General features: G+C 29.6%; 1 protein-coding gene across 3 annotated transcripts in view; it reads right to left on the minus strand.

The window, feature by feature from the left end:
- The window catches only part of LOC129960928 (uncharacterized), a 123,950-nt gene that overhangs the window by 57,669 nt on the left and 40,731 nt on the right, over positions 1-25,550 (minus strand). For all 3 annotated transcript variants that reach the window (XM_056074676.1, XM_056074675.1, XM_056074677.1), the window contains 2 exons: positions 21,526-21,706; positions 8,539-8,683 (listed from right to left, as the gene is read on the minus strand). In XM_056074676.1, the coding sequence (XP_055930651.1) occupies positions 8,539-8,683; positions 21,526-21,706 (326 nt within the window). The remainder of the gene's footprint in view (positions 1-8,538; positions 8,684-21,525; positions 21,707-25,550) is intronic.

Genomic DNA, 25,550 nt, shown 5'->3' on the forward strand with positions numbered 1-25,550 from the left:
TTAAATAGCAACAAAAAGATATTATGCATGAAGTCTTGTGAGTTGAAATTGATTAGAGAAGCTGTCTTTGAGATTAATTTACTTATTCAAATGAGTTTCCACCAGGTGGAGAATTAATTTATATAAAACAGAAGAAGTGGTATATGTAAAAATAATATTATTTTAATATGAAGGAATATATCTAGATATTTTATATCCTGTTGTGTGATGAAGAGTCGGCGATCTTTTTTCAACTTCACAATTTTTTCTCTCTCTTCCTTAGATGTGTGGAAAATAGATTTTATGATCAAACTTTGATTGGACTTCTCATTATAAAATTTCATTTTAAAGCAGTGTACCGCTTCGGAAAAGTTCTAGAATGAATTTTCTGCACAATTACTTGGTAAGAATGGGGGAAATGCCAGAGATGTAAAAATCAAAAATTCCATAAATATGTTCTATCAGACAATTTGCATACTTTAAAATATTGGAAATACAGAAATTAAATCGAGCATAATTTAAACTTCAAGTTACCGCCTTGGAAAAAGATCTTTATCTTATGTACGTATTACACAGGAAGATAAAATAGGTAGATTACTAAGTGATTAATGCAAAAAGAATACACATTTAATTTTTACAGTTGTTTGATTAATTTTAGAGAAATATTCTTAAACCAAGAAATTTTAATAGTTTGAAATTAAAAACAAATTCTTTTTAATAAAATTGAAAACTTTACAAAAATTTCTAAAAGTTGTACATTTTTAAAACATTATATTAGATTGCCTGTTACTAAATGCAATAGCCGTTCAATACAACGAATGGGAAAACGAAAATCAGGAATTTTTATATTAAAATTCCTGGTCCAAAGCAGGATTACAGAAACATTGAAACCATATACTTCTAATGGAATTTTTAATATTGGTTAGAAAAATTAAATCAGAAAGCCACCTTAACATAATTCCTTTTATTAAAATTTTTCCATATAAATATAGATAATTATATTTATTTTTCTTTCATTTAAATGAACGCTACATTGGAGTAGGGTATTTTTCTATGTTCCACTGCGTCATGAAAGTAGTTTTCGCTTATAGATAAAGCCCTAAAATATTTTTGCAATAAAAAACGTGAATGAATAATAATTTATGAAGATATTAATCCTAAAGGTGATGCTAACCCTAAAGAAGATACTTCTTAAAAAGACATTAAGCCTTATCTTAAAAGTTATGATCCCAAGGGTTCTTTTTTACGTTAAAAGAGGAGAGCTCTTTCAACACTATGAAGGTATAAAATAAAAAATAAAAAAATAGTAACAACAATAAAAAAAACCTTTATATATTTCATGAAGTTTATTTTAGAAATATGGTTGAAAATTCATTTTAGAATTGTTTTCTTCAATTTTGAGCTTAGTTTTGATTATGAAGCTTTTAAGATGAATTTAATCTCATTTGCCCATTTGGAGCTTTCAAGACTAATAAAGATAACAAGAGGATTATATAAATGATGAATCAATGGATTCACAAATGAACTTCTTTGATACTAAAGATGTAAACAAACACTGCATATCCAATGAAAAGTTTTAGTACTTATTGCCTAGAAAAAAAGGTTAATTAACTCTGAAATAAATAATGGATAAGAAATATAATTTTAGTTCAAGTTTAAAATGATTCTTATGAAATAAAATGTGGCTCAAATACATTTTCTATCATGATCGGTATCTATAATTTATGATCATATATATATATAATTTTTGTAAATGAAGTAAAAAGTAAATTAAGTAGTGATAATAAAGAAGAAAAGAATGTCAATGAATAGAAGAAATGTAATAATTTTCAAATTTAGTTTCTATTTCGTAAAAATTGTACTTATTTAAATGATTATATTTACAGGCATATATTAAGAAGTTTTATATGTCATATGATTTCTTTTGAAAATCTATATACTCAATTTCCAAAAGAAAACGTTCTTGACATAGCGGTTGAACCTGAAACAACATGAGTATTTATTATAGTTTTCAATTATTTGATTATGAATAAACTTGACAAAGGGTTTGAAATAGATATTTAAAAAATAGATTTTAAATTTATGAATGCTCAATACAGTAGAGCTCACCATGGAGAAAAATGTTCAAAGACATACATTACTCCTGAAAAAAAAAAAACTGTTTAACGTAAGCTTGAAAATATATGAAGGGAAAAAAAGTTAGATCGATGAACGGCTCTAAAATTTCCTTGATACTACTGACTACGTTTGAATTCACTTAAAAAAAATCCAGATATATCTTTTCTGCTAGATACGCATCTCTCTTACTTTGCCTTTCCCTTTTCTTATGATTTTTATTTAACATTCTTGCGTTTCTCACTACAGAAATCAAGCTTCAACTTTTGAAACGAACTTTCGAATAATAAACGAATACTATAGCGTTTCATAAAATAGGCTTTCGGAGCCAAGCAAATCTCTACGGTTTGCTCGACTCCGACGTGAAGTATGACGTGTTTAAATACGATATAGCTATTTTCAAGAAAAAAAAAACATTTTTTCAAACAAAACAAAATATTTATTTCAAAACATTTTGCTTAGAAACTACAAGAACAATTAGTTTAGTTTAATTTAGTTTAGTTATATTAACGTCCCGTTTTAAAGCAACTCTAAGGCTATTTTGGGGTCGGATCTTGTAATTCTGAACCGCGGTCAGATGATGAGGACGATACCTGAGCTGGCAGTAACTCTCCAAACTTCCACATCTCACCATCGGGAGAACGTTTGGCCCCGACGGATTTAATGTTCACCAGACTCGCTTAAATGACGGTTCTACGGTGGAATCGGGTCTCGAATCTGAAACCCTCCGGTTTCGAAGCCGAGACATTATTACCAGGCCACCGTGGCCCAAATACATAAACAAAAAAATTTAAAAAAAACAAAAAACAACACTTTTTTAAATCAGTCATTTAACAAATTTTCTTATCTTCAAAAGAAATGGACCGATATAAAAGAATTAATATAAATGATAATATCAAGAGTAATGTACAGTAGGTGGGAAAACCCATTTCGAACGAAATGCTTTTAGTTTTCTTAATTGAGTTTTTAATTAATTTGTAAGCGATAGAAAAAATAAAATGTAGTGCATAAATATTTACTAAAAATAGTATGCAAATTTAAACAGAGAAAGTAAGAAATCGTACTATGCCGGAAAATTAAATCTGATCAACTGGACATTTCAATTATATTTTTATTTAATGTAAAATGTTATACTTCCTGTGCAAATAATTTTACTCCGCTTGTATCAAATTACGACGATTGCAACAGATTAGATTACAGATTTTATGTATCGCATTCTATGCAGAATGTGTTTAAATTGTCTAATATATTTGTGCAACATCGTGTATACAGGAAATTCTCATTTAACCACAGGGCACAAGGCTATTTACTTTAGATAAATGTTGAAACCTTTTCTCTAATTTCGAAAGCAGAGAAACGAGTTTAATACGCTATTATTCTGAAATGCAAACGGCGACGAGATTCCTAATAACATAAGTATTGAAATAGCTCGTTTTTCGATTTAAATTTTCTCAATTTTCTTTTATCTGTTTTCGCCAGTCTGGATGTGTATTTTGCAATATATAATTTCACCGCAGATTCTAGAACAGTCTCTTGAAGAACTGGGATATATGTACTCGATTTTTATTCTTTTTTTGTTTGATTTTAACTTTATTCATTTTTTACCGATAATATGTCTGCAAATTAATTGAAAAATTCTTGAATTCTGTGTTGGTTCCTTCTGTTGTAGATTTGTTTGATAATTTTGCAAGAATCCTGTCTGCGCATGTTATAAGAGGAAAATATTGTGCTTGATTTGCGCAGTGTTTTTTGTTATTGAAATTAAATTTTGATAGAAGAAAATATTTTCAATATATTATGCGTGTTTATGTTTATTGGTTTTATTAATTTAAAATGTTTATTTATATATTTTTTTCTTTCCGGTTTCGATATCAATTTAAAATAAATGTTATGAAAGATTTTTTCATAAATGAAATTGATTATTTCTTGATTTTTTTTTATTTCTTATACTTGTAAGATTTGATGTTTGGCAATTTTTCCCTTCGCTCATTAAAAAAAAATGGTATATGCTGTATAAAGAATGTGATTTCTCATTCTAATAGATTCACCATAAAATTCATTCGCATTTATATTCATTCACATCATGCTCAGAAGTTTGTAAAGACTACTTGTTATTTGCAATAAAGCAAAGAAACATTATGAATACTCACGCACACATGTATGGATTTGTATTACGTTCCCTAAAAATGAAAATGTGAAGTGATCAATAAATAGGAAAAAGGTGCTTAGTATTTTTATTAATAAGTAAATGATGACAAATAAATAAGCTGTAAAGAAAATTTACATCATAGAGAAAAATTTTGTTTGCACCTTTGAGGGGGTCTTTAAAAACAATTAGCAAACTAAGAAATAAATTTTAAAGAATGTAGTTTTTTATAATCATTAATTCATTGCGTGATATTTTGTGCAAAAATTAAGGCAAATGTTTATGAAAAAAAAAAAAAAGATTTTTATTAATTTTGTTTTCCATATGATGCAAACAATTTTTTGAAAATTTTCGAAATTCTTATTCGCATTTTACCTTTAAAGGAAGAATTGATGAATTAAGATATGGAAATATATATTATTTTACCTGGTTTAAATAAAAATTAAGAACTTGTGATTTTAAGGAAAAGTAAATACTCCCAAAATTATCAGTATCATCATAATTAGGAAAAAGGAAGAAAATCAATTAACTATGAGCAAATTTCAACTGTAAAACTAATTAAATTACCAGTCGAAGCAGATTTTACTTTAAAAAAATACAAGATGTATCAAAAGACTGCAAAAAAGGCATTAAAAATAGATAAAATTGAGATATATCTGAAAATGTAACTGATTATGTAATATTACAGCAACATTTCTATAGACGTTTTTAAAAAATCATTTTATATCATTTTCTTTCTGAATTATTTATTTACTTTTTAGTGAGAGAATCTACTGCTCAAGAATGTTTCACTTACTGCGATAAGAGCACCCACAATTAAAATCTTTTATAGAATTGCACAATCTTTTTGAGTTTAAAAGAATTAAAGATAGTGGTGAGATTCTTCGATATTTTTGCAACATTTCATATTAAGTAGCGAAATATGAAAATTATCCATGAATTTGCAGCAGTTCTTATGATACAGAGTTTTTATGTTGGAAAAACTCCAAGGCTCCTAATTGGAAGGATGAAGAATTTTTGTAAGAGCTTGAATTAGCTCTGCATTCGAAAACGATTTAAGAATAGAAGATTCTTACGACTATCAGTTCTTCATCATGACGTCTTTAATTATGGTTCGTGATTTAAGTGAACTCGGACTATCGAATAAGTGTCTTTCCATTTCCTTTCCTACAAATTTTTTTTTAGCGTAACTGCTTTTGGGCACAAATAGTGATAAAAAAGCAATTGAACGAAAAAGATTTTCTTAAAATATTTCATTAAAGCTTCTAAATAACTATTTAAATTGAAATTCTATTTATTTATTTATCATTAATGAAAGTTTCTGTATTTTATTTGTCTACACGACACGAGAAGAGGATCTGGGCTGAAATGGGATCATGATTATTTTTTTGCGAAGAGTGAAGATTTTCAAAAGTTTATGGAGTCCTTTCCTTCGCTAATGTATAATACTGCGTGATATTTTGTTTTCTCTCTATTATTAAACTATTGTGCTTTCTATTAGTGAAATTTCTATATTTATTAATATTTCTTATGTTACTACGGAATGCGATTATTCTCTTTGATTATTGCTTTATGAGTTAATTGTTAGTATTCCTTTTTTAAATATTATTTTCTAGAATCAATCCCTTATTGAAAATGTGCCAGAATTTATAGGCTTGCTATATCTACAAATCTTCACAAGGAAATTTCAGAAAATATTTTATATTTTTTGTTCGATTCTGCTGTTTTTCTTGGGATTACATACTACAGATTTTTGTTCAGTAAACTATTGGGAGTATAACGCATAAAATAAAAAAAAACATTAATTGAGAATGAATCTGATACGTAAGCAAGAAAGAAGGAAATACTTATCAGTCTGTACTGATAGAAAAAAGCATATTGTCATCAAATAATTGCACCATCTTTCTTTTTGCCGTTTGGTAACTTTTTTTATGGTTGTTCCATCATTTCTGACATTTTTGCTACGTTATGGTCTTCATTCTTGTTTTATTATAGCAGTAGTCGTAGATATACGAATAAAAATTCCTAGAAGTTTAAGCCTTGAGCAGGAATGCATGCTCTATTTGTTGACAAGATTACTGAAGTTGCATTCCATTCCGACTAATATCAATCATTTGTATTTATTAGCCAATGGTAGATTATTAAAGTTGCATTTCTCTCGGAGGGATATTTCTCCTTAATGATAAAGCGGAAATTAAGGAATGTCTTAGATAACTGTGGAATTTAAGTAAAAGATGCTAGAGATTTAAACTCTGCAGAAAATTTTTAAAAAACATGATTTAAATAGTTTAAAATAGTTGTAATATTGTAAGTGTATGTGATAGAAAGGCTTTTTGGAAAAAAATTAGAAAAAAGCGATGCATCAGTCTTTAATTTTATTATTTTTATTATTATTTTACCTTCAAAACCATATTTTTTAGACATTTAACTTCAAAATTACTTATTTTTCAGAGTCAGGGTAGACAGATGGCTTCTCTTTGAGAGGAAAGAAATTGTGTTGGGATGAAATTAAATCTATCCCTAATATTCAAAGGTTTAGAACCGTGTAAGGAGAAGAGACAAGAAAGAAATTGATTAAGAAATATCATTGAAACCAATCAAAGAACTTTCATTTTACTTTTTCTTCTAGCGAATTAAGCCATTACAAATAAACTTTTAATGTTAATTTTCAGATTGAATTGTATGAATCTCTTTTTACTGCCATAAGACGAGTATATGCATGTATTTTATCATTCATGAAGAAGTGGGCTTTCTTAGTTTTCCAGCAGAACAAATATGGGCAGTTAGTGATTATAAAAGGAATGACCTGATTCAAAAAACTATCTCTATTAGAAAACGATAAATATAACTATAAATACTCATATATTCTTAGGTCTGAAATTTTATATAATACTAGCTGGTGCCCGTCGTGTTGCTGTCGCAGAAAAAATAATTTGGGAAATATAGTTTGAAATCTGAAATAGCTATGTTGTTTAATTAGGATTGATAGAAAGAATGATATTTATTTTCTTGTCGACAATGAGCATTCATTGAAATTGAATGATATACAAGGAATAAGTATAAATAATATTTTTTTTTGACTTTATTATTCAAGTACTTTAGGGTATACAATATTTTTTGTTTTTCCGTCTTCAGCGAAAATAAATAAATTTCTTGGCTGTCCGACTCGTAAGCATCCAACATACAACTGCCATGTGAAAAACATGGATTTTCTAGGTTCAATCTGCACACTTGAAGTGATTGACCTTGCGCCTTGTTGATGGTCATCGAGAATGCAAGTCGAATGGGGTACTGCAGTCTTTTGAAATCAAAAGGCATGTCTGAGGGAATAATGGGACTAGCTGCCTCGATTCTTGTCGGCTGTTGGTCTTCTGATTCTGATGCGTGTGATTGGTTAGTACATAAACTTCGTCTTTCGATTCTTGCCACATGTTGATCTTGAGATTCTAAAGTACGGGAATTTTTGGACTTCATTTCACTTACACTGACTGGCATCGATGATAATATTAAAATAATGTTGAATAATAGAAACGTATGAAACTATTTGTTTGTAAATTTTGCATTCAAAATAAATGCTAACAATTTTACTATGCCTATAACTTTCGTGTAAGTGCAAATAATAAGTTGGTAAAGTTTTATTGCAATCAGATGAACGGTATGGAAGAGCATAAAATACGAACAAAAACTAATTTTTATATATTGGATTGAATTAGAAATATAAAGAAAACAATCAGTACCGATTGTTTTTAGTTATTTTGATTAACATCCAATTTTGAAGTTAAGCGAGGGCTATTTTAACTCGTGAACAACGAGAAGAATGCCTAATCCAGAATTCTTCAGCTGCATTACATCATTTCAGTGGGAGGGCATTTCATACTTCATGGATTTGATTCGCGCTTTGTCTGTACGCATGGTGGATCTTTCGCGTAAACGGATCTGGAATTCACGGTCTTTTCTCGAAATCGAGACTGCCATAGACTTTCACAGCAGTGCGGAATAATGCATCAATATTTTATATTAACTTTCTGACTAAAATGTTTTTTAATTACTCATTTACTTAATGTAATTTAGAAAGGGCTATATTCTGGTCAGAAGATAAAAAATTTCGAATCGTGGTAGCACTGAACACTTATGTGATGGTATAATTTTACACCAGAGAAGTCGTAAAAATTTTATTGCCATTTATTCTATACAAAATTTGAAACAACAAATAAGAAACTTACATTATAAAGGCCAATTATACATAAATATTAGAAATTATAAAAATAAGAGAAATGTAAATAACTCAAGGAACAAACCTTTCAATCGGATTCTATCTCCAAGTATTGAGAGAAATTCGTCAAAGAGAGGCGTGTGTGATTGATTATCTAAAATTTGTTCTTCACTTTGTTGCCCTTCTCTGACAAGAATAACTCCTACTTTGAGTTCTGTCTTTATGAATACCTGTAAGAAATTAGAATTTTATTGAAACACTCAATGTAAAATTAATAAAGTCGTGTGCTGGGATAAACTTTCTTTAAAATTATAAATATCAGATTTGTTTAGATATCACGTAAGCAGTCACTGTATATCAAGAGAACGTACAGGAATTTTATTTGAAAATAAGTTATAAAAGAAATATTTATTTGTAGAGCATAAGATTATTACGCAAATAGCTAGCTCAAATATCGCAAAATTATTAACTGCACTAATGAGCGATTATCTTTATTATCCAACAACCTATAATGTTACTGAGTAACAACGATGACTTAATAAATTCTAAGAGAATAATTAAGTGCTATTTATGATCTAACTTCACTAATTGGGTAACAAAGAATTTTCCTTGCAATTCAGCAGTTGAGCTCAGCAATTTAATTATGTAGGTTACGGGGCTTTTTCGTCTTTCTTGTTTCATTATTAAACTTTACATTTATTCAAGGCAAATGCTTCTGTAAATATAAGCGCGCAAGTTAATTGCTTAAAATAAAAGACCTGAAGCTTTTGTATAGAATCTATTAGCTAATTTAAGTTAAAACTTTCTCCAAAGTTATTGAATTGCTCAATAATTTTGCCAGAAGCGGTCGTATTTATTACTTTTACTGATCACGAGGGTTTATTATTTCCGATGTTTGGTTAACGAGATGAAAAGTAAAAGAACATTCCTTGTCTTTAAATGCCATATTTTCCAAATTTGTAAGAAAAATTGATAAATAGTTTTCTAAAGTTACATGTTTGATTTCATTAGAAAGTGGAATTCAATAAATGCTGTTAATAAGTTTATACAGTAGGCAAACAGAGCATTATTACTCATTGATTAAGAGATTCGTTTTTCGTTCAACTACATTAAGCCATACTTTATTCGTATAAAATATTTTGATTTGATAAGCCACCCTTTGAATTGCTGTGACTTTCTTAGATAACTCAATGACAGTTGTCGTGGGAATATTGAAGAAAGCACACGGTTTGTCTTAATGGTCATCAACAGCCATGGCACAACCTCTCCCGTTGGAGACACGTCCAATCATCGGAGTAGAGGCGACTCGACCCCATATCTTGCTTTACTTATCAGTAAGCTAGAACCAGTTGCCATACCGGAAGTCTCATTTCCATTTTTGTAGTGTCTTTCGGTGAAATGATTTGTTAAGGAAATCGAAATAAGATACTTGGTTTAGAAAATGAGATATTTAGTTCTTTTGTCAATTTTGTCTTTGAACTGGCGGTTCAAGCATCCAGGTTAGTCCCTAAACAGCAACTTGCAAATTGCTTTTATTCCGTTGCATTATTCAGACAAAGAAAAATGTAGAACGCACCTTTTCAAGCATGCACTTTTGGTAAAGTTTGTTCTGACCTGATGATAAGCGTTAGGATTGGGTTCATTGAATAATCTTCGAGATTGTAAGATAAGTATGTGTTAAACCTGATATCGATTTAAATTTAATAACATTAATCTTCTATCACAATATCGGCTTCTAAACATAAGTGAACGGGTATTTGAATGATATTCCGGTTAGAGGATCAATATCCTGTTTTTAAAAAACACGAGTCATTTTCGAACAGGATTTTTTAATTCTGAATCATGGTCGGATGAAGAAGGGGACGCCCAAGACAGTATCCTCATCTTCAAATTTCCGTACTATATCGGCGGAAGACGTTTATCAGACGATGAATGTTAATAGTATATAGTTTAAGAAAGGTGGGGAAAAAACATAAAAATTGCCAATGGAATGATTAATTTGATTAACGTTCTTGTTTTAAGGCAAATTAAAGAAAACAAGGATAGGCCTTGTAGCTTATAAGCATTAATAGGTAACGAGTATAACGCCGGAGAAGGCACACTCCCCAAACGTTCACACAACGCTAGCAGGAGGATGCCTTATTAATTCCCCAATATTTAATGCACACCAGGCTCGCGTAGACAACGATTATTCTGTTAGAGCTGGATTTCAAACCTGGAACCCTCCAATTCTATATAGGAGACTTTACAACCAGGCCATTGTAGCTTTCTGGCTTTAATTACAATGCTTGATATCGTGGATTCGACATTCCAATATGCATTTGGTGCGAAGGGATGAACGGTTGGGTATCGATTCAATTGTAATACGATCATGCTTTTCAAAATTTCTTGGTGGAACAATAAGAGTCCTCGTGCAGCTATATGATGAGCGCCAATTAACCTTAAACACAATTTATAATTTAGGATTCTCTGATTTCTCTTCATTATTGCCTAGTTATTAACTACAAAAATTCATTATAACCGCTTCCATTATTTTATTTGGTTTTTCTGAATTGTACTCAAATTATTTCGTGACAAAGGAGTAGTTTAACTTATGGGTGGAGCTCATAAAAGGAAGTTAGTTGATCAGCAGGCTTACGTGGTAGACATTCCCAATACAGAGAAGTAAAAAAAAAAAATGTATAGGATCACAGAGAAAAAGTTGACTTCTTAGCCATGCCAGATTCTGAAAATCTAGAAATCGTCGCTGGCACGCAAGGGATTCATCAGGCCACAACATCCATTAAAGATAAGATCCATTATCGATCATTATTTTACTTCATCTCAGGAAATGTTGACTGAAGGAAAGTTTCATAAACATTATCTCTTTGTAAGAAATAAAAACCTCTCGGCTCTTACTGCAATAGCTTTTGTAATGAATCTTTGGAAAGAACCATTTCCTCAAAAGATTTATTAGGAAAGAAACATCCTGTCATAAGATTATACACCTGGCTTTTATAATGCTGATGAATTCGCTAAGGAATGATGTAGATACATATATTAAGATATGAATTTAATTACCTCCTTTATCATCAATATATCAACTTGATAAATAAATAAAAATTGTATTGTTTTATTAATTTACTATAAATATATTTAATTTGATAAAAAGAATTATATATATTTTCAATTTTTTTAAACACCTTTAAGGATTATTCAGCAGTCGTCAATTATCTATATTTTTAAGAAATATCGAAACGAGAATTCTAGTAGTATTTCAATTCAAAATGGAAATTTTTTTCTTAAAAGCATGAAAATTACTGTAGCATTTATTTTAAGAATCATACTATAAACTGATTTTTGTTAACAGTAATTCACATTAAAAATATGAATTGCTTAAATTTGGTTGTTCAATTCATTACGCTCTACGTCAAAGAAATTCTTAACTATTATGGTGTAATAGGCAGCATCACATTTAAAGACTTAGATATTTCAATTAGGCCAATCAATTTTAAAAAGCAGAATATCTAAACTTTGTGAAGTAATGGAACAAAGTATAAGCACGCGTACGCAAAACACGTTTATAGATAAGTATGTTTCATCAATTTTCTCAGATTTCAAAGATTCCCATTTTTATTTATTTATAAACTTAACTAACAATATCAGCTTTAACTGTTAACTTTTGGGGGCTTTGATAGAGTATATTTCTGTCTGATTTTTCCATATGGAATTATGCAATTAATTAAAAAATTGAATAGTTAAGTAAGAGAAAAAATTTGTTTCACAGTTATGTTCATTTCTATGTTCCAAAATGCCAGATCATGATTATTTCAAGATCCGATCCATTCAACTCTGAAAAGTGTGAAAGATAATTTGATCTGTATAAATATGCATAATATTAAACATTCAGTCTAAAGTGGATCTACTTTAAAGACGAACAGAGAAAAAGTTTTAAAAAATGTATTTTGCTTGGAAATAATGCATATTATTTTTATTTCGATTTTCATCTTAGAATTGATAATATATGGAAAGTAATACGAGTAACAGTAAGAAACTAAATGAATTGTTTAGTTATATTAATTCTCTGTTATGAAGTCTCTGAACTGCAAACATAAGTAAAAAATGGAACTAATTAGAAGAATCGAATTTAATATGTGAACTTTACATTAAAATTTATATTTGTATCAAATTTTGGACACAATCCGTCTAAGAAAAGTCTACATGTCTATACATCCATAGGAAAACAATAGCTCAAAGCCAGATAAATAAAATTTAGCATTTAACTTTATCACCTATCTTATAAAGTAATAAAAAGAATCAAGAAGAACAAGGTCCATTCATCTGTATATAACTCTGATACGCCAAAGCTTTATGCTCAAAGCCAAAACAGGATTACCAGAATTCTATCAGATATGGTTGTTTTATTTTTATCATCCTAGCGTATGATACAAAGCTTATAAAGTATCTCTATTATTAATGTAATTTATATTCAATAATGTTATAGGAAGGAAACAAGAGTCATTTGAATAAGAAAAACAGCTAATCCTTTTTTAAGGCATCTCACCATGGTTTTCGAAGTATTAAAAAAAATTCATCTAATTAGCCTAATGCTATGAATAAATCCAGTTTTCATTAAAAATTAATGCGTTAAATGTTTGAGAAAATAAAAAGGAACTAAATTTTACATATTTAAAATCATAAAAATTTAATATTAATCGTTTGGAAAGATTTTTTTTTTTGTTTATAGAGTAAAACAATGCATTAAATGTATGGAAGACCATAGCAAATGAAATGTAAATCTATACAAAATTATATTCTGATATAGTATTTAAAAAAATTACAACTAAAAAATTGAAAAAGTTTCGAAATTGCGAAAAAAATGTCAATATTTACCCAAGTTATTATAATCTCCAAGCACTGGAATTATAATACTATACAGCTTTATATATACTGTATAATTAAATGCACCTAGGCTTATTTGGTTGATACATCAACTATAAAACGAAGTGGGATCACCTATTGCAGTAATAACGGTTACTGTTAAAGGAAGAAGACTGTATAGTAGCAGCTTTTTAATATTTTTGCAGTAATTGGGTGTCATTCTTTTGAAAGAAAACTGGTAAGCCTTATTACCGATGAGGAGCGTTGTGGTCTAGGGGGAATTCATCATTCCAATTCATTCCACAAGAGAGGAATCGGATTGGCATGTTCGGAATTCGGATCTCAATGGCATATTATTTTAATGCTTGTGCAATTAATTTTCATTTAATCGTATGCCTCTTCCGCTATTAAATCTTGCAAATCCATCCATCTATCCATTGTACAATTAATTTGAATAATAAATTTGATTGTTATTTACAAAGCTTAATTTATTGGAATTTTACTTATTGATATTATATGCAGGAGTATTAGGCATATTTTGAATCTTTATACGATTCGGTATAAATATTTGCAAAGTCAAGTTCGAAAAATACCAGTTTGTGAAAAATACTTCATAATTTGAGAGCAACTGATAATCAACTCGCTTCAATGACAATATCTTTCTGAATTTTATTGGTATTCAACTGAAATTTTTATACAAGTTGTCTTTAATATATCTTAGAAATTATGAAAAATGAAATGTGTTATGCGGTGTATATGTGCAATTAAAAATTATTTTCTGTAATTCTTTATATTTCTTTGAATGTTAGAAGCATTTACTTAAAAATATTAACATAGTGTCATACTAACATATTTTAAAAAATTCTTATAATTTGGTTGGAAATTCGGCATATTATAAGAAAAAATATGCGGAAAAATTTCCCGTAAGTATTGCTCACAGCAAATTAAATCAGTTGTAAAAGTTGCAAGCCATTATCAATTTCCTGTGAAATGAAGTAAGCACAAAACATTTTCTTTTTTATCAATTTCGGGGGGGGGGACACTAAAATGCCGTCGTGAACTTCATTAAAAAATTGTGTGATCAAGCATATTATATTTACATGGTTGATGGTTAAGGGTAGCTCGTCCACTTTTTCTGGAGAAATTTGACAAAATGTATAAATTTGAAAATACCAGATATTTTTGATCATATGTATATTTTAATTACAGTAAATGTATATTTATATAAGTATATTCGAAAAAGCTTAAACTATAGCATCCTTAAAGAAATTAACAATTCGATTGAGGATTACATTGAAGAGAGGACACCACGCCGTCATAAAATAATTTACATTCAAAGATAAGAAATATTTGGAACTCAAATTGGATGAAGGGGACAAAGAATCTATAAAAAGTAAAAATAATAAATAGTATACATCACGGTTTATGTTTAATAAATACTTATCAAATGTTAACATATAAAACCTTAACACATATTTTTAAGACTAGTTATATATATATATATATATATATGATGTAAAAACTTTTAATGAAGAACTTTAATGATAGAAAATGTCAATTAGAAAATAAATCAAATGTATGGTGATTGTATTTGTACAGATACAGGGTGTACAATTGCGGTTCAATAGCTAATTAGTAACCTGTCAGATATAAGCATGTACGGTTTATCGGAAAAAAGGGGGGAAATTTAAAGAATTTTATTTTGTTTAAGTTAGTAAATGTAATTCTGAAATAAAAAAAAAATGAAACCTAGATTTTTATACAGTTCCCAAAGATTATAATACCCTAAAGGGAGGCCTGGGTTAAAGGGATTTTTTTGCTGAAAAAGATTTTTTTGTCGAAAAATATTTTTTGAAATGGAAACGTGAAATCCACTTTGAAACACTGTAATAAATCAAGAAAATTTTAAATGGAACGCTCAAATCGCCGGATTTAAACGAGATTTCCCATGAATGATGCTCATTTTGAATTCTTATTATTTAATAAACACCTTTCTGTTATTTTTATACCTATACTTTTACATAAAACTCCACTGCAATAGACTACGTTAATAAAGAAATTTAAAGGCCTAAAATTGTTTATCTACTGAAATTTAGATTTTGTTTCAAACCGCAGCTATGGCAACCTTGTTTTTTACAAAAAATGGCATACGTAGAAAAAAAGTGGTATAAATGTGTTTACAAAAATTTGGCGAGTCTCATTTTCAACAAATGTCTGTCTTTATATGGGTATCTAAACATATATAAAGATATCAACATGGGTATAATTCTATTGAAAAATAAAAATTTTGAAACTAATTAGATCATTAATTATACTTATTCGAATAAATATAGATTAAAACAAATAAATCAACATTTAAATTCAAATGTTTCATTGAAATTAAATAGAATAATGATTTTACTCAAATAAAACGATAATTGATGATCTATCGAAATGAAATTAATTTTGCTAGAACAAATTGATATGAATCAAATGCATTGTTTTTCCATTACACAAATTGATAACTCAAGATATAGAATATGTAATAGTAGGCTGTGATTTTTAATAGAGTCCTTTCACTTGATATCACGACATGACAAAAAATAGATATCATCTGACATCTAATTGTTCATTACTTCACACAGAGTTGTGAAAATTATTTTTTTTTTTTCTTTTCTTGTTCAGTAGTCACAGACAACTGCAAACAAATAATTGGGCCGCGCTTTTAAACCCACTAAGTGATGTTTAATTTACTTCATTCAAAATTAGATATTAAATTATTTTCAATTATATTCATTCATTAAAGTTCTTCATTTTATATATAAAATATAACTACTTAAAAAAAGCAAATAAATAATTTTTTCCCTCAATGTATATTTCAAATGACTTTCTTAATTTAAATGAAAACATCTAAAAATGCAAATAAAACTAATAAATTTGATTTGGTCAAATTAAAATATGCAAATTTATTGAATTTTAAATTACAATAAATTAAAAATTCGAACACCGGGAAGGGCGTTTTTCACTTCGACTACGATTTTATTAATAATCAGCTGCTTATTTTGTCTCAATCCAAAACTACATGATACTATAGTATAATTACATTCAAAATGCAAATTACTTAATTTAAATGCGAAAATATTTCTTAAATAAATTAAATTTCTCTTTAAAAATATTGCTTTTCTTAAATTATTAGAAATATATTTTGTTCGATATTTTCTTAGAAAAACAGAAGTGTGATATGTTTTGTCTCATCCTATATCGAATTTTCTAATTTTTTAATATCAATTTTCTCAATGTGCACTTACAAATATTTTTAGAGAGTCTATTACTGTATTTTGCTGTCTTTGTCAATGCTAATAATTATTAAAAATTTAGAGTCTTCGCCACAGAAGTCACTAAATGTACACTAGAGTTTTTGAAAAATCTTTTCACCAAATATTTGTTAGAATCAAATTATTTTCGATACGCGTGTGATTTATTTATATCTAAAAATGCTATTCATAATTCACTTTTACCTCCCGAGGTTATAGAAAAGTAATTACATGGTAACCATGTGTAAATAATAATCTCGATGAAGCTTTGTCGCTCTATAAACTATCGTCTGCTTAAAAATGCACTTCCAAAGAAGCAAGCAGAGCGTAAACAGAAGGGGAAAAATTATTTTCATGCCTTAAAGTAATACGGTATAAATATTGATTAAACTGAAATGGCTGTATAATAATATTCTATCCTGCAGGTGCAGAACTTGAAAATAATGTTTTACCCGTGAGTGCAATTCTTGAATAGAAAACTCTTAGTTTTATTTTTCGGAAGCTAGAATTTCCCTGCAGTTGGAAAAATAAAAATTCAGTTCATTATTCAAAATCAGCGCTGTTTCTATAAATCAATACATAAAATCAAAATTCAATAATGTATTAAGCTTTTAATAATTTATAATCAGTAAATTCTTTATATAAGTCTTATTAAAATTTTTTATAATTTCATGGACTTTGATGAATTTGACTTGATTCTATATTTTTCTCAAGAAATATACCGAGGAAACCGCAACAAAATATTTAGCATTCAAAATTCAACCTTTCGCTTTTTTCAATAAGAACCATATTTTTTATGCAATCGAAGGAAAACTGATGAAACATAAGAAAATATCTTTTATATATTATATAAAAATAAATCTGAACTTTTAATTTCATAATTTAATAACATTTTAAAGCCTAATTGATATTGATTAATTTTTTCTATTTTTTTTCCCTCTTCTAATTGGTTATTTCTAATCTGTATCAAAATATTGTTTTGGTCAAATGTTTGTATATCTGTATGGAGCTTAAGACATGGTGTAAAAAATTTCCAAAGTTTAACGTTTTCAAGAAAAGATTTAAAATTTCCAAAGTTTAAGTGTAGGCATAAGTTGACAGAACTGTTGGAAATAAATAAGTATCGTATGCAAAAATTATTTGGGAGAATACTTATCAGCAATTGAAAACTAAGATGTTTGCAAGTAATTGAAACTGTCATTGTAATATTTTATTTTTTAAATATTCAATACAAAACATAAAAACAATATTCATCTCTCACGTAAACAATAGTAGAAAAATAACCCAGCCTATGGAGTATACAACCCGATAAAAAGGAATTAAATCATATCATAAAAGGAATGAAAGGTTTTATAAAATAGAATTATAATAAACTATTTTTAAATTTTAAATAAAAGTCATTTAACCCTAATAATTGATTTTCTTCGGCAGAAGAGAATTACAAAATCATAATGACTTCATTCGAGAAATACACAGACGCACCCATCAAACAAATTCTTCTTGCTGATTATGCAACCATAATAACGATTTATCAAATATATTTATGGATTCTTCTTCGTAAACTTTCATCTTTAATTCCCCCAAAAAAGTAATATAATGGGATTAAATTCTATTATATCAGATTATTATTCCATAATAATACAGCTTATCAAATTTATTCTACTCCTGAACTCTCTTTCATAACAACTTTAACTTTTAATTCTAAAAGGAAATAATGTGTATGGAATTAGATCTGGTTAGTCCGGGAGCTATTCAAAGCAACATCCGTATCCAGTGGAGCTATTTCCGAATGTATTTATCAAGAAAAGCACGTGAATGAAATGATTTGTCACCCATTATGTTGAAACAGCGTATTTGTCAAATTCCATTGAGAATTAGACTTCTAGAAATAATAGATTATTATCTACTATGTGTAATATAATGCAATAGATAATAATGTATTATTTGTAATATAATATAATAGATAATAATCTGTTATTGTATAGATAAAATAGCGGTATATTTAGCAGACATTAAAGCATTAAAGAATAATGTTCCAATTAAATTACTTTTTCGTATTCCACTACAAACTTTTCGAATCCAATAATTACTCTTAATTTAAATCATATTTTAAAATGAAAGAATTCTTTGGTGCATGAGTTCAATAACACACTTTTTGGAGATATTAAAACTACAGTAGTTATCAGCAGATATTTATATCTAAGAATCCTTTGGTCCTATGGAATATTCATTATTTACTTGAAAGCATCTGAATAGGGAGAATTTTGCCGACGGGGATTCCTTACAAAACCAGCTGTCGGGATAGATATGTTTCGTAATTGTTTATTACAAATGTGTCTCAACTTATTGAAGAAAGTGTTCAGAAATAGATTGTGATGCAATACGAGATTTTGTATGACGTTTAAATCACGTACACGACGCAAATAATGTATTGATTAATTTCTATGTTTGATCTTATTTGGTGCGAACAAATCAATTTAAGACAATAATAACTGGAAAAATTTTGGTTTTGTGGCATTACGAGGTTTTTGTGGTATTTAAAAAAAATATTGCATGCAGCAGTATGTTTTTGATTTAATTTAGTTTAGCTACGATATATTAACCCTTTTGGCTTTAATGGGCAAGTACGGAGATCATTCCCTTTCGGGTAAATAAATCCTACTTTTATATGGGTTACCGTAGGCAAAACCATTTTTACATGGGATTTAAAATTTTAATCATGCAACAGTCGGGTTGAAGGGATTAACATTGATTTTAACAAGATACACGAAAGCTGTTTTGAGACAAACTTCGTAGCTTTGAACCGTGGTCAGGCAACGGGGACCGCATCTGCACCGACATGCAAGAATGTCTCTGGGTTTCCGTTAGAAGACAGTGTGAAGGCATTAGACTCTCAGTGAATTTAGCACGCTCTAGGTGCATACATAAGACATATCTTTAATTAGAGCCTGGTACCTTCCGGTTTGGAAGTCTAGATAGAATTAAGATAACATCGCCCCCACCCCCCGCGTTTTGATGAAATAAATAGAGATATTCTTTAAAGATCGTTGCAAATTAGGTAAATTTAAGTGTATTCTGGTTACCTCAATTTATGTATGTTATTATTCATGAATGTATTCGTAAGTTTCGTTTAGTTATATTAACGTCCCCTTTTAAAGCAACACTAGAGCTATTTTCGGACGGACCTCTTAATTTTGAATCGCGGTCAGATGACGAGGGCGACACCTGAGCTGGTATCCCCATCTCCACACCACACCACACCAGCAGGAGAACGTTTGGCCCGGACGGATTTAACGTGCACCAGACCCACTTTCACAATGAAATCGGGTCTCGAACCTGAAATTTTCCCGGTTCCGAAGCTGAGACCTTACCACCAGGCCACTGCGTCCGAATGTATTCTCAAAGAAACATCCATTGATGAATCAAAAGATCCATCTTTTAATACAAATGATATTTTTGTTGCATTAAAAAATTTCTTCATGAAATTTGAAGTGAAATTACTTATTTTGCTAAGGTCTTGGTCAACCAAAGAAAAGCTCCTTCAGTAGCATTATTAACGTTAGATCACGACTGAAAGAAATTAAACGCATTAAAAAAGATCTTGATTTCTCACCGAGTGTGCATTATTTTCCTTGAGAATGAAGTATACTCAAAAAGTCTCAAATAAGATTGAAGTATTTTAAGATTTTTTTATGCTTTTACGTTTTCTAAACACAGATACAGAGCATTTATTGTTTTTTTTTGCTTCAATCTTTTATTCGTATTAAATCATCTTTCAACTTGTTTCTAAGCAAAATAAAAATTTGAGATTTCATTCAAAATAATTACTTCAATTTTTGTTGAAAAATAAGATACTTATGGCGTATTTCATAAACATATCTGGGAGCTTATGGAACGTGATCTACCTGTAACTGTTGATTTTTTGTTTTTAATTTCAAAAGTTTTGATTTTTAATTCTTTATTACATGTATTTTTCGATGAAGAGAAATCTTATTTTATTTGGATTTTCTACGTCTCTTTTAAACTGAGTAAATTTTTAAGAAACCCAAGATTAAAAACTAAAATTTTCGACTTTTTCAATTATAATTTCAAATTGAATAATGCTTTTAAACTACTACTTACAATCACATAATAATTAATTTATAAAAGTTCTTAATAACCCTTGTGTGTTAACATAACTTCGAACTCCTGAACTTACAGTTTCAGTGATGTTATTTTTATGCTTTATTTGATTAATGCATTGCTTCATTTGATTAATTCATCATTTTGAATAATGGTTAAATAATGTAGACGATACTTGAGCCAGTACCATTACAAACCTATCAATTTATGGACGTTTGGTCCACGATGGAGGATTTAATATGTATCAAGACTACATAAAGAGCAGATTGACGATGAAAGCGTATTTCGAGCTGAGATCTTCTGATTTCGAAGCTGAAACCCTATTATGAGGTTCCTTCATTTAAAAACTTAATGATGATATTAACCTTAAAGGATGTGCTATGGTATAACTTATTGAATTATAACTTTTCGAATAAAATTTTTCACAAATTTTTGGCAATCTCCTTTTCAGCCCACTTTTTGAGTTTTTTAAATTCATTTTTTTTTTCATGTTTGACTTTGAGTGATGAAGTAAATATCTATATTTTTATTTATTACCACTAATTATATTCTCTTGCAAAAACAGGCTAGATACGTCCACATATAAAATGTTTGATATAGAAAGCAATATTTAAGACATTTACAGCGAATAACTTCAAAGGACAAACAGCGTAAGGAGTCGCCTTTGTAATTCTTAAGGCTCTAAAGTTAAACAAAAAATAAATAAATTTCCAAAATATAATGGATTATCTCTTATTAGGAAGTAAAATAAATTTGTATGAAAGAAGCTGCTTGAATTATGCAGAACATGCTCTTACCTGGTCCAATTTCAATAGCTCGTCGGGAGTGGATGATAGCTGACCTAAAACCAACGGTGGTTTGAGGCCAGCTTCATCCCCTAAAGCCTTGACAACTGCCTCTCGATCGTAGCGATCGGCGCAGATGCATGAAGCAGGTACGAGTCCATGAAGACAATAACTCACAGTCCGTAACATAACTCTGTAAGAAAATAGTCTTGATTAGGAAACGAAACATTCACAAAACAATTTTTATGGCACTATTTAAGATACAGTAATCAGAGTCAACTTCTCACGAACATAATGTTTCAGAGAATCGGAATATATTTCGAAAATAATTCGCAAACAAAGGAAGGTTAAAAGATACAGCTTGAGCAGACAGAAAGGAAAAATATTCAGAGCGATGCTTTGTGTACGATAAGTCAAGAAGTAAAATGCTGGCTTACAAATATTCAGTTGTTCTCAATGTAGGTGTACAGTAATCAGGAAAGAAGCCACGCCTTTCATATAATTAGTTTAATTTAGTTATATTAATGTCCAGTTTTAAAGCAACAATATGGCTATTTTGGGACGGAAGTCGTAATTCTGAACCGCGGTCAGATGACGAGGACTTCGCCTGAACTGGCACCCCTTCTCCAAACATCCACAAGACATCAGCGGGAGTATGATTGGCTTCGACGGATTTAACGTAAACCAGAGCCCGCTTAACACGATGGTTCTTCGGTGGAATCGGGTCTCGCACTTGATACCATCCGGTTCCGAAGCAGAGACTTTACGATCAATCCTTCATATAATTAGACAAAAAATATTTAAAAAATGAACGTTCTATATTCTTGAATATAGAACGTGCAACTGAATGTTTTTCAGCAATTATCAACTCATCATCTTATCTCATGCAACTCGTCGCTTCGACAATTGCAAATATATTTGGCTGTTTGAATTATAAACTATGCAACCCACTAATTTTGTTTCTCTATATTTTTTAAAAATCTAATGTATTTTCATATATAATATATTTTTTAAAATTATTTTTACCTCTTTTATTCATTTTTCTAGCTTTATTCATTTGTTAAATCCCACGTGGGCACATCGTAATTGAGAATGAGAAGCTTTCGGCTTTGGTGTTTGGTTCTCTCCACCCTTGGTGTATACGAAAATTTGGAGGTTTGCTACCTCCCATCGAGGACGGAACTTGCTTCCTTAGAGAAGTGTTGTACCGTGGCCGGTGACGGCCCTTAGGATTCAACCACAGTTCCTGGCAGTGTTGCTGTTGTGGCAGTCCGGTCATTCAAGTTTTTCCGTATGCCTTCGGACGTGTCGGAGTAGTCAGTCTATGATTATTCATTTGTGAAAGACTGATTCTTAAAACTGTTCCGAATTTCAGGAACATTATTTCAATTAAATGTCATGTATTATTATGAATGCAGTATAACTTAACCAATAATTTCATCTTGAAATGAACAGATTTATGTAAATGCCAGATAAGCGTAGTTACAAATATTCTCCATGAAGGGTAAAGCGGGGGGGGGGGAAACAGGCAGCGAGCTAAATCATATTAAATTTTGCATAGGGAGGTCATAAATTAATTTCCCATCGAGTCAATACAAGAAAAAAATATTTAAATTAGAAAGACGTGTGGCAAGGTCAGAGAGAATTTTTTCAAAGTTCCAAAGAACAAGCTAAATTTAGCACATAAATATACAAAATTTCAAGCGTTAGCGAAAGGGTACTCTGCCTCATCTCGAAGGCATTCGGAAAAATCTTAATAGCCAGAACACTGCTATTGCATGGGTGTCAACTATGGTTGAAGGTTACCGATAGGCCATCACCGACAACGGTACAGTCCCTCCCGTAGGAGACACATCTCGTTGTCAATAGAGGGTAGCCAGCTCCAAACCATTTCTGCAGCAACCAGGACGGTAAGAATTAAATACCATGTCAGAAGCTTCTTGTTCCCATTTTTGAGAAGCGGGAAGCAAGTGACATTAGGAAGCATGCGTAAATTCGATAAAAGATTCTATACTTACAAAATTGAAACAAGTCAAATTAAATAAAAGTGCTAAAAAAGAGATTATTTCGAAAAAAATTAAGCCAAAACCATTTAGAGATGCTATTTTTTTTCCTCATGAATTTAAATAAAATCTACGCTGAAAAGAAGATTGATATAAAGCATGTGAAAAGTTGAAAGTGACTTGGTCCTTAATGCCCCATAATGATTAAGTATGAGGCAGAATCTAATTTTGGACCAATTGAAGAATCTAGGTTCACTGACGATATTATAGATGGATTTATTTCCCTTGACACTTTAAAAAGCAATGATAAACAGGCATCAGAGTAAAACTTAGTTTCTCAACAAGACAATAACCGACAATTAAGTCGGAAATAGTCAAATCATACTCCTTGTATAATTGTTATCAACAGCAACATACTCTACCCAATCTCCGGCCTTAAATGTCATAAAAAATTTATAGTTTCAATAAAGAAATAAAAAAAGCGTTCACGAACATGGCATAACAAAGGATGACCTAAAAAGGAATTTAATAGAAGAACGGATAAAAAACTTCAGCTTAAACAGCTAAAAACTAGTGGCATCTGCAACTAAAAGACTGTAAGCTGTAATCAAAGTGAAAAGATTTGCTACCAAATATTAATTATTGTAATAAAAATAAGAAAAGAATGTATTCAATTTTATAACTTTAATTTTTCTATCATAATTATACATATTTACATTAAAAACACGATCACATAATTTCAATTAGCGAAATGAAATCAGCAAGTATTAAAAAATTATTGCATTTCATGATTACACAACAATTTATTTTATAGTGAAGATTGTGTCCTGGGTGAAATGACTTGATGACACATGTTGTCTTTCATGTGGTTTATTGGCAACATCAACAACAAAAGGCACTTGAGTACGCCATAGTGTAGAAGGTTTAGAGAACTACACAAAATTTCTCTGGAGAGAGAGAGAACCGAGATCACACTCCCCCCTAGTACAGGAGTCAAGTTCCCTTCTACTGGAAAAAAATATACTAAACAACAACAGGAAGACCACGTGATACATGATTGGCAGCTAGTCCTCCCAGGAAGATCACGTGGTTAACTGAATTCTTAACAGCTAAAGCATTGATATTAAAAGACACACAATTTAGATATTTAAGTAAAATTAAACTATACATGCTAAAATACGTATTGATTTTTTTGTGGTTCTATTGTGTTTCCTCTCGTTATCAGAATTTGCATCATGCAGAAAATTTCTTATCATTCGAAGTTTGCCACAAATAGTCATATTATCAACTCACCATCGAAATTCGGTAGGTAAAGGTTCTCTTCTACGAAAGATTTAAAGTAAGAAGCTAATTATTAGAAAATATTTGATTTTGCGTTGGGGCTAAAGCCAGACATGATGGTTAATTTAGAGAGAATTTCGCAACTATTTTCCTTTATAAAGACATTCTATTTTTTTAACAAGTTGTCAACACACGTACTCTCTTTTCTTGACTTGTGTATTAAATATTCTTTCTTGATTTTATTTATTTCTACAATGTTCAATTTTTAAAAAATTTTTCAAACGCAGTTATGTAAATCTAAAATGAACATAAATAATATGATGAATGAATTAAAAATATTAATTCGGAATTTAAAATCAATTAATTTAAAAATTGTAATCATGATCGTGATGTTTATGTTCAGCTCTGGAATAGAGGATCACATGCTTTTGTAATGAAGTCCATTGGTATTTATAACCTTATTATAAAATGCAAAGTTATATTAATTTAATTTAAATTCCTTTATAATAAAATATCTCGCTAATTTATGTATAATAATTGAGACGATTTCTATGTTCGTCGGAGCAAAGGAGTAGATTAAAATTCTTTCATAAAGAAACATTAGTAAAACAAATAAAAAAATGTGATAAGAAAATGATTTTATACTGAATTATTAAATTATTCAAATTTATTTAAGAAATCAAATGTGCACTGCTTTGTAGTATAGGGTCACTGTTCACCATGTTGGAATATTGAGAGGCTTAAAAGTATTAT

Source organism: Argiope bruennichi, chromosome X2 (genome assembly GCF_947563725.1).
Source record: "Argiope bruennichi chromosome X2, qqArgBrue1.1, whole genome shotgun sequence".
Lineage (NCBI taxonomy): Eukaryota > Metazoa > Arthropoda > Arachnida > Araneae > Araneidae > Argiope > Argiope bruennichi.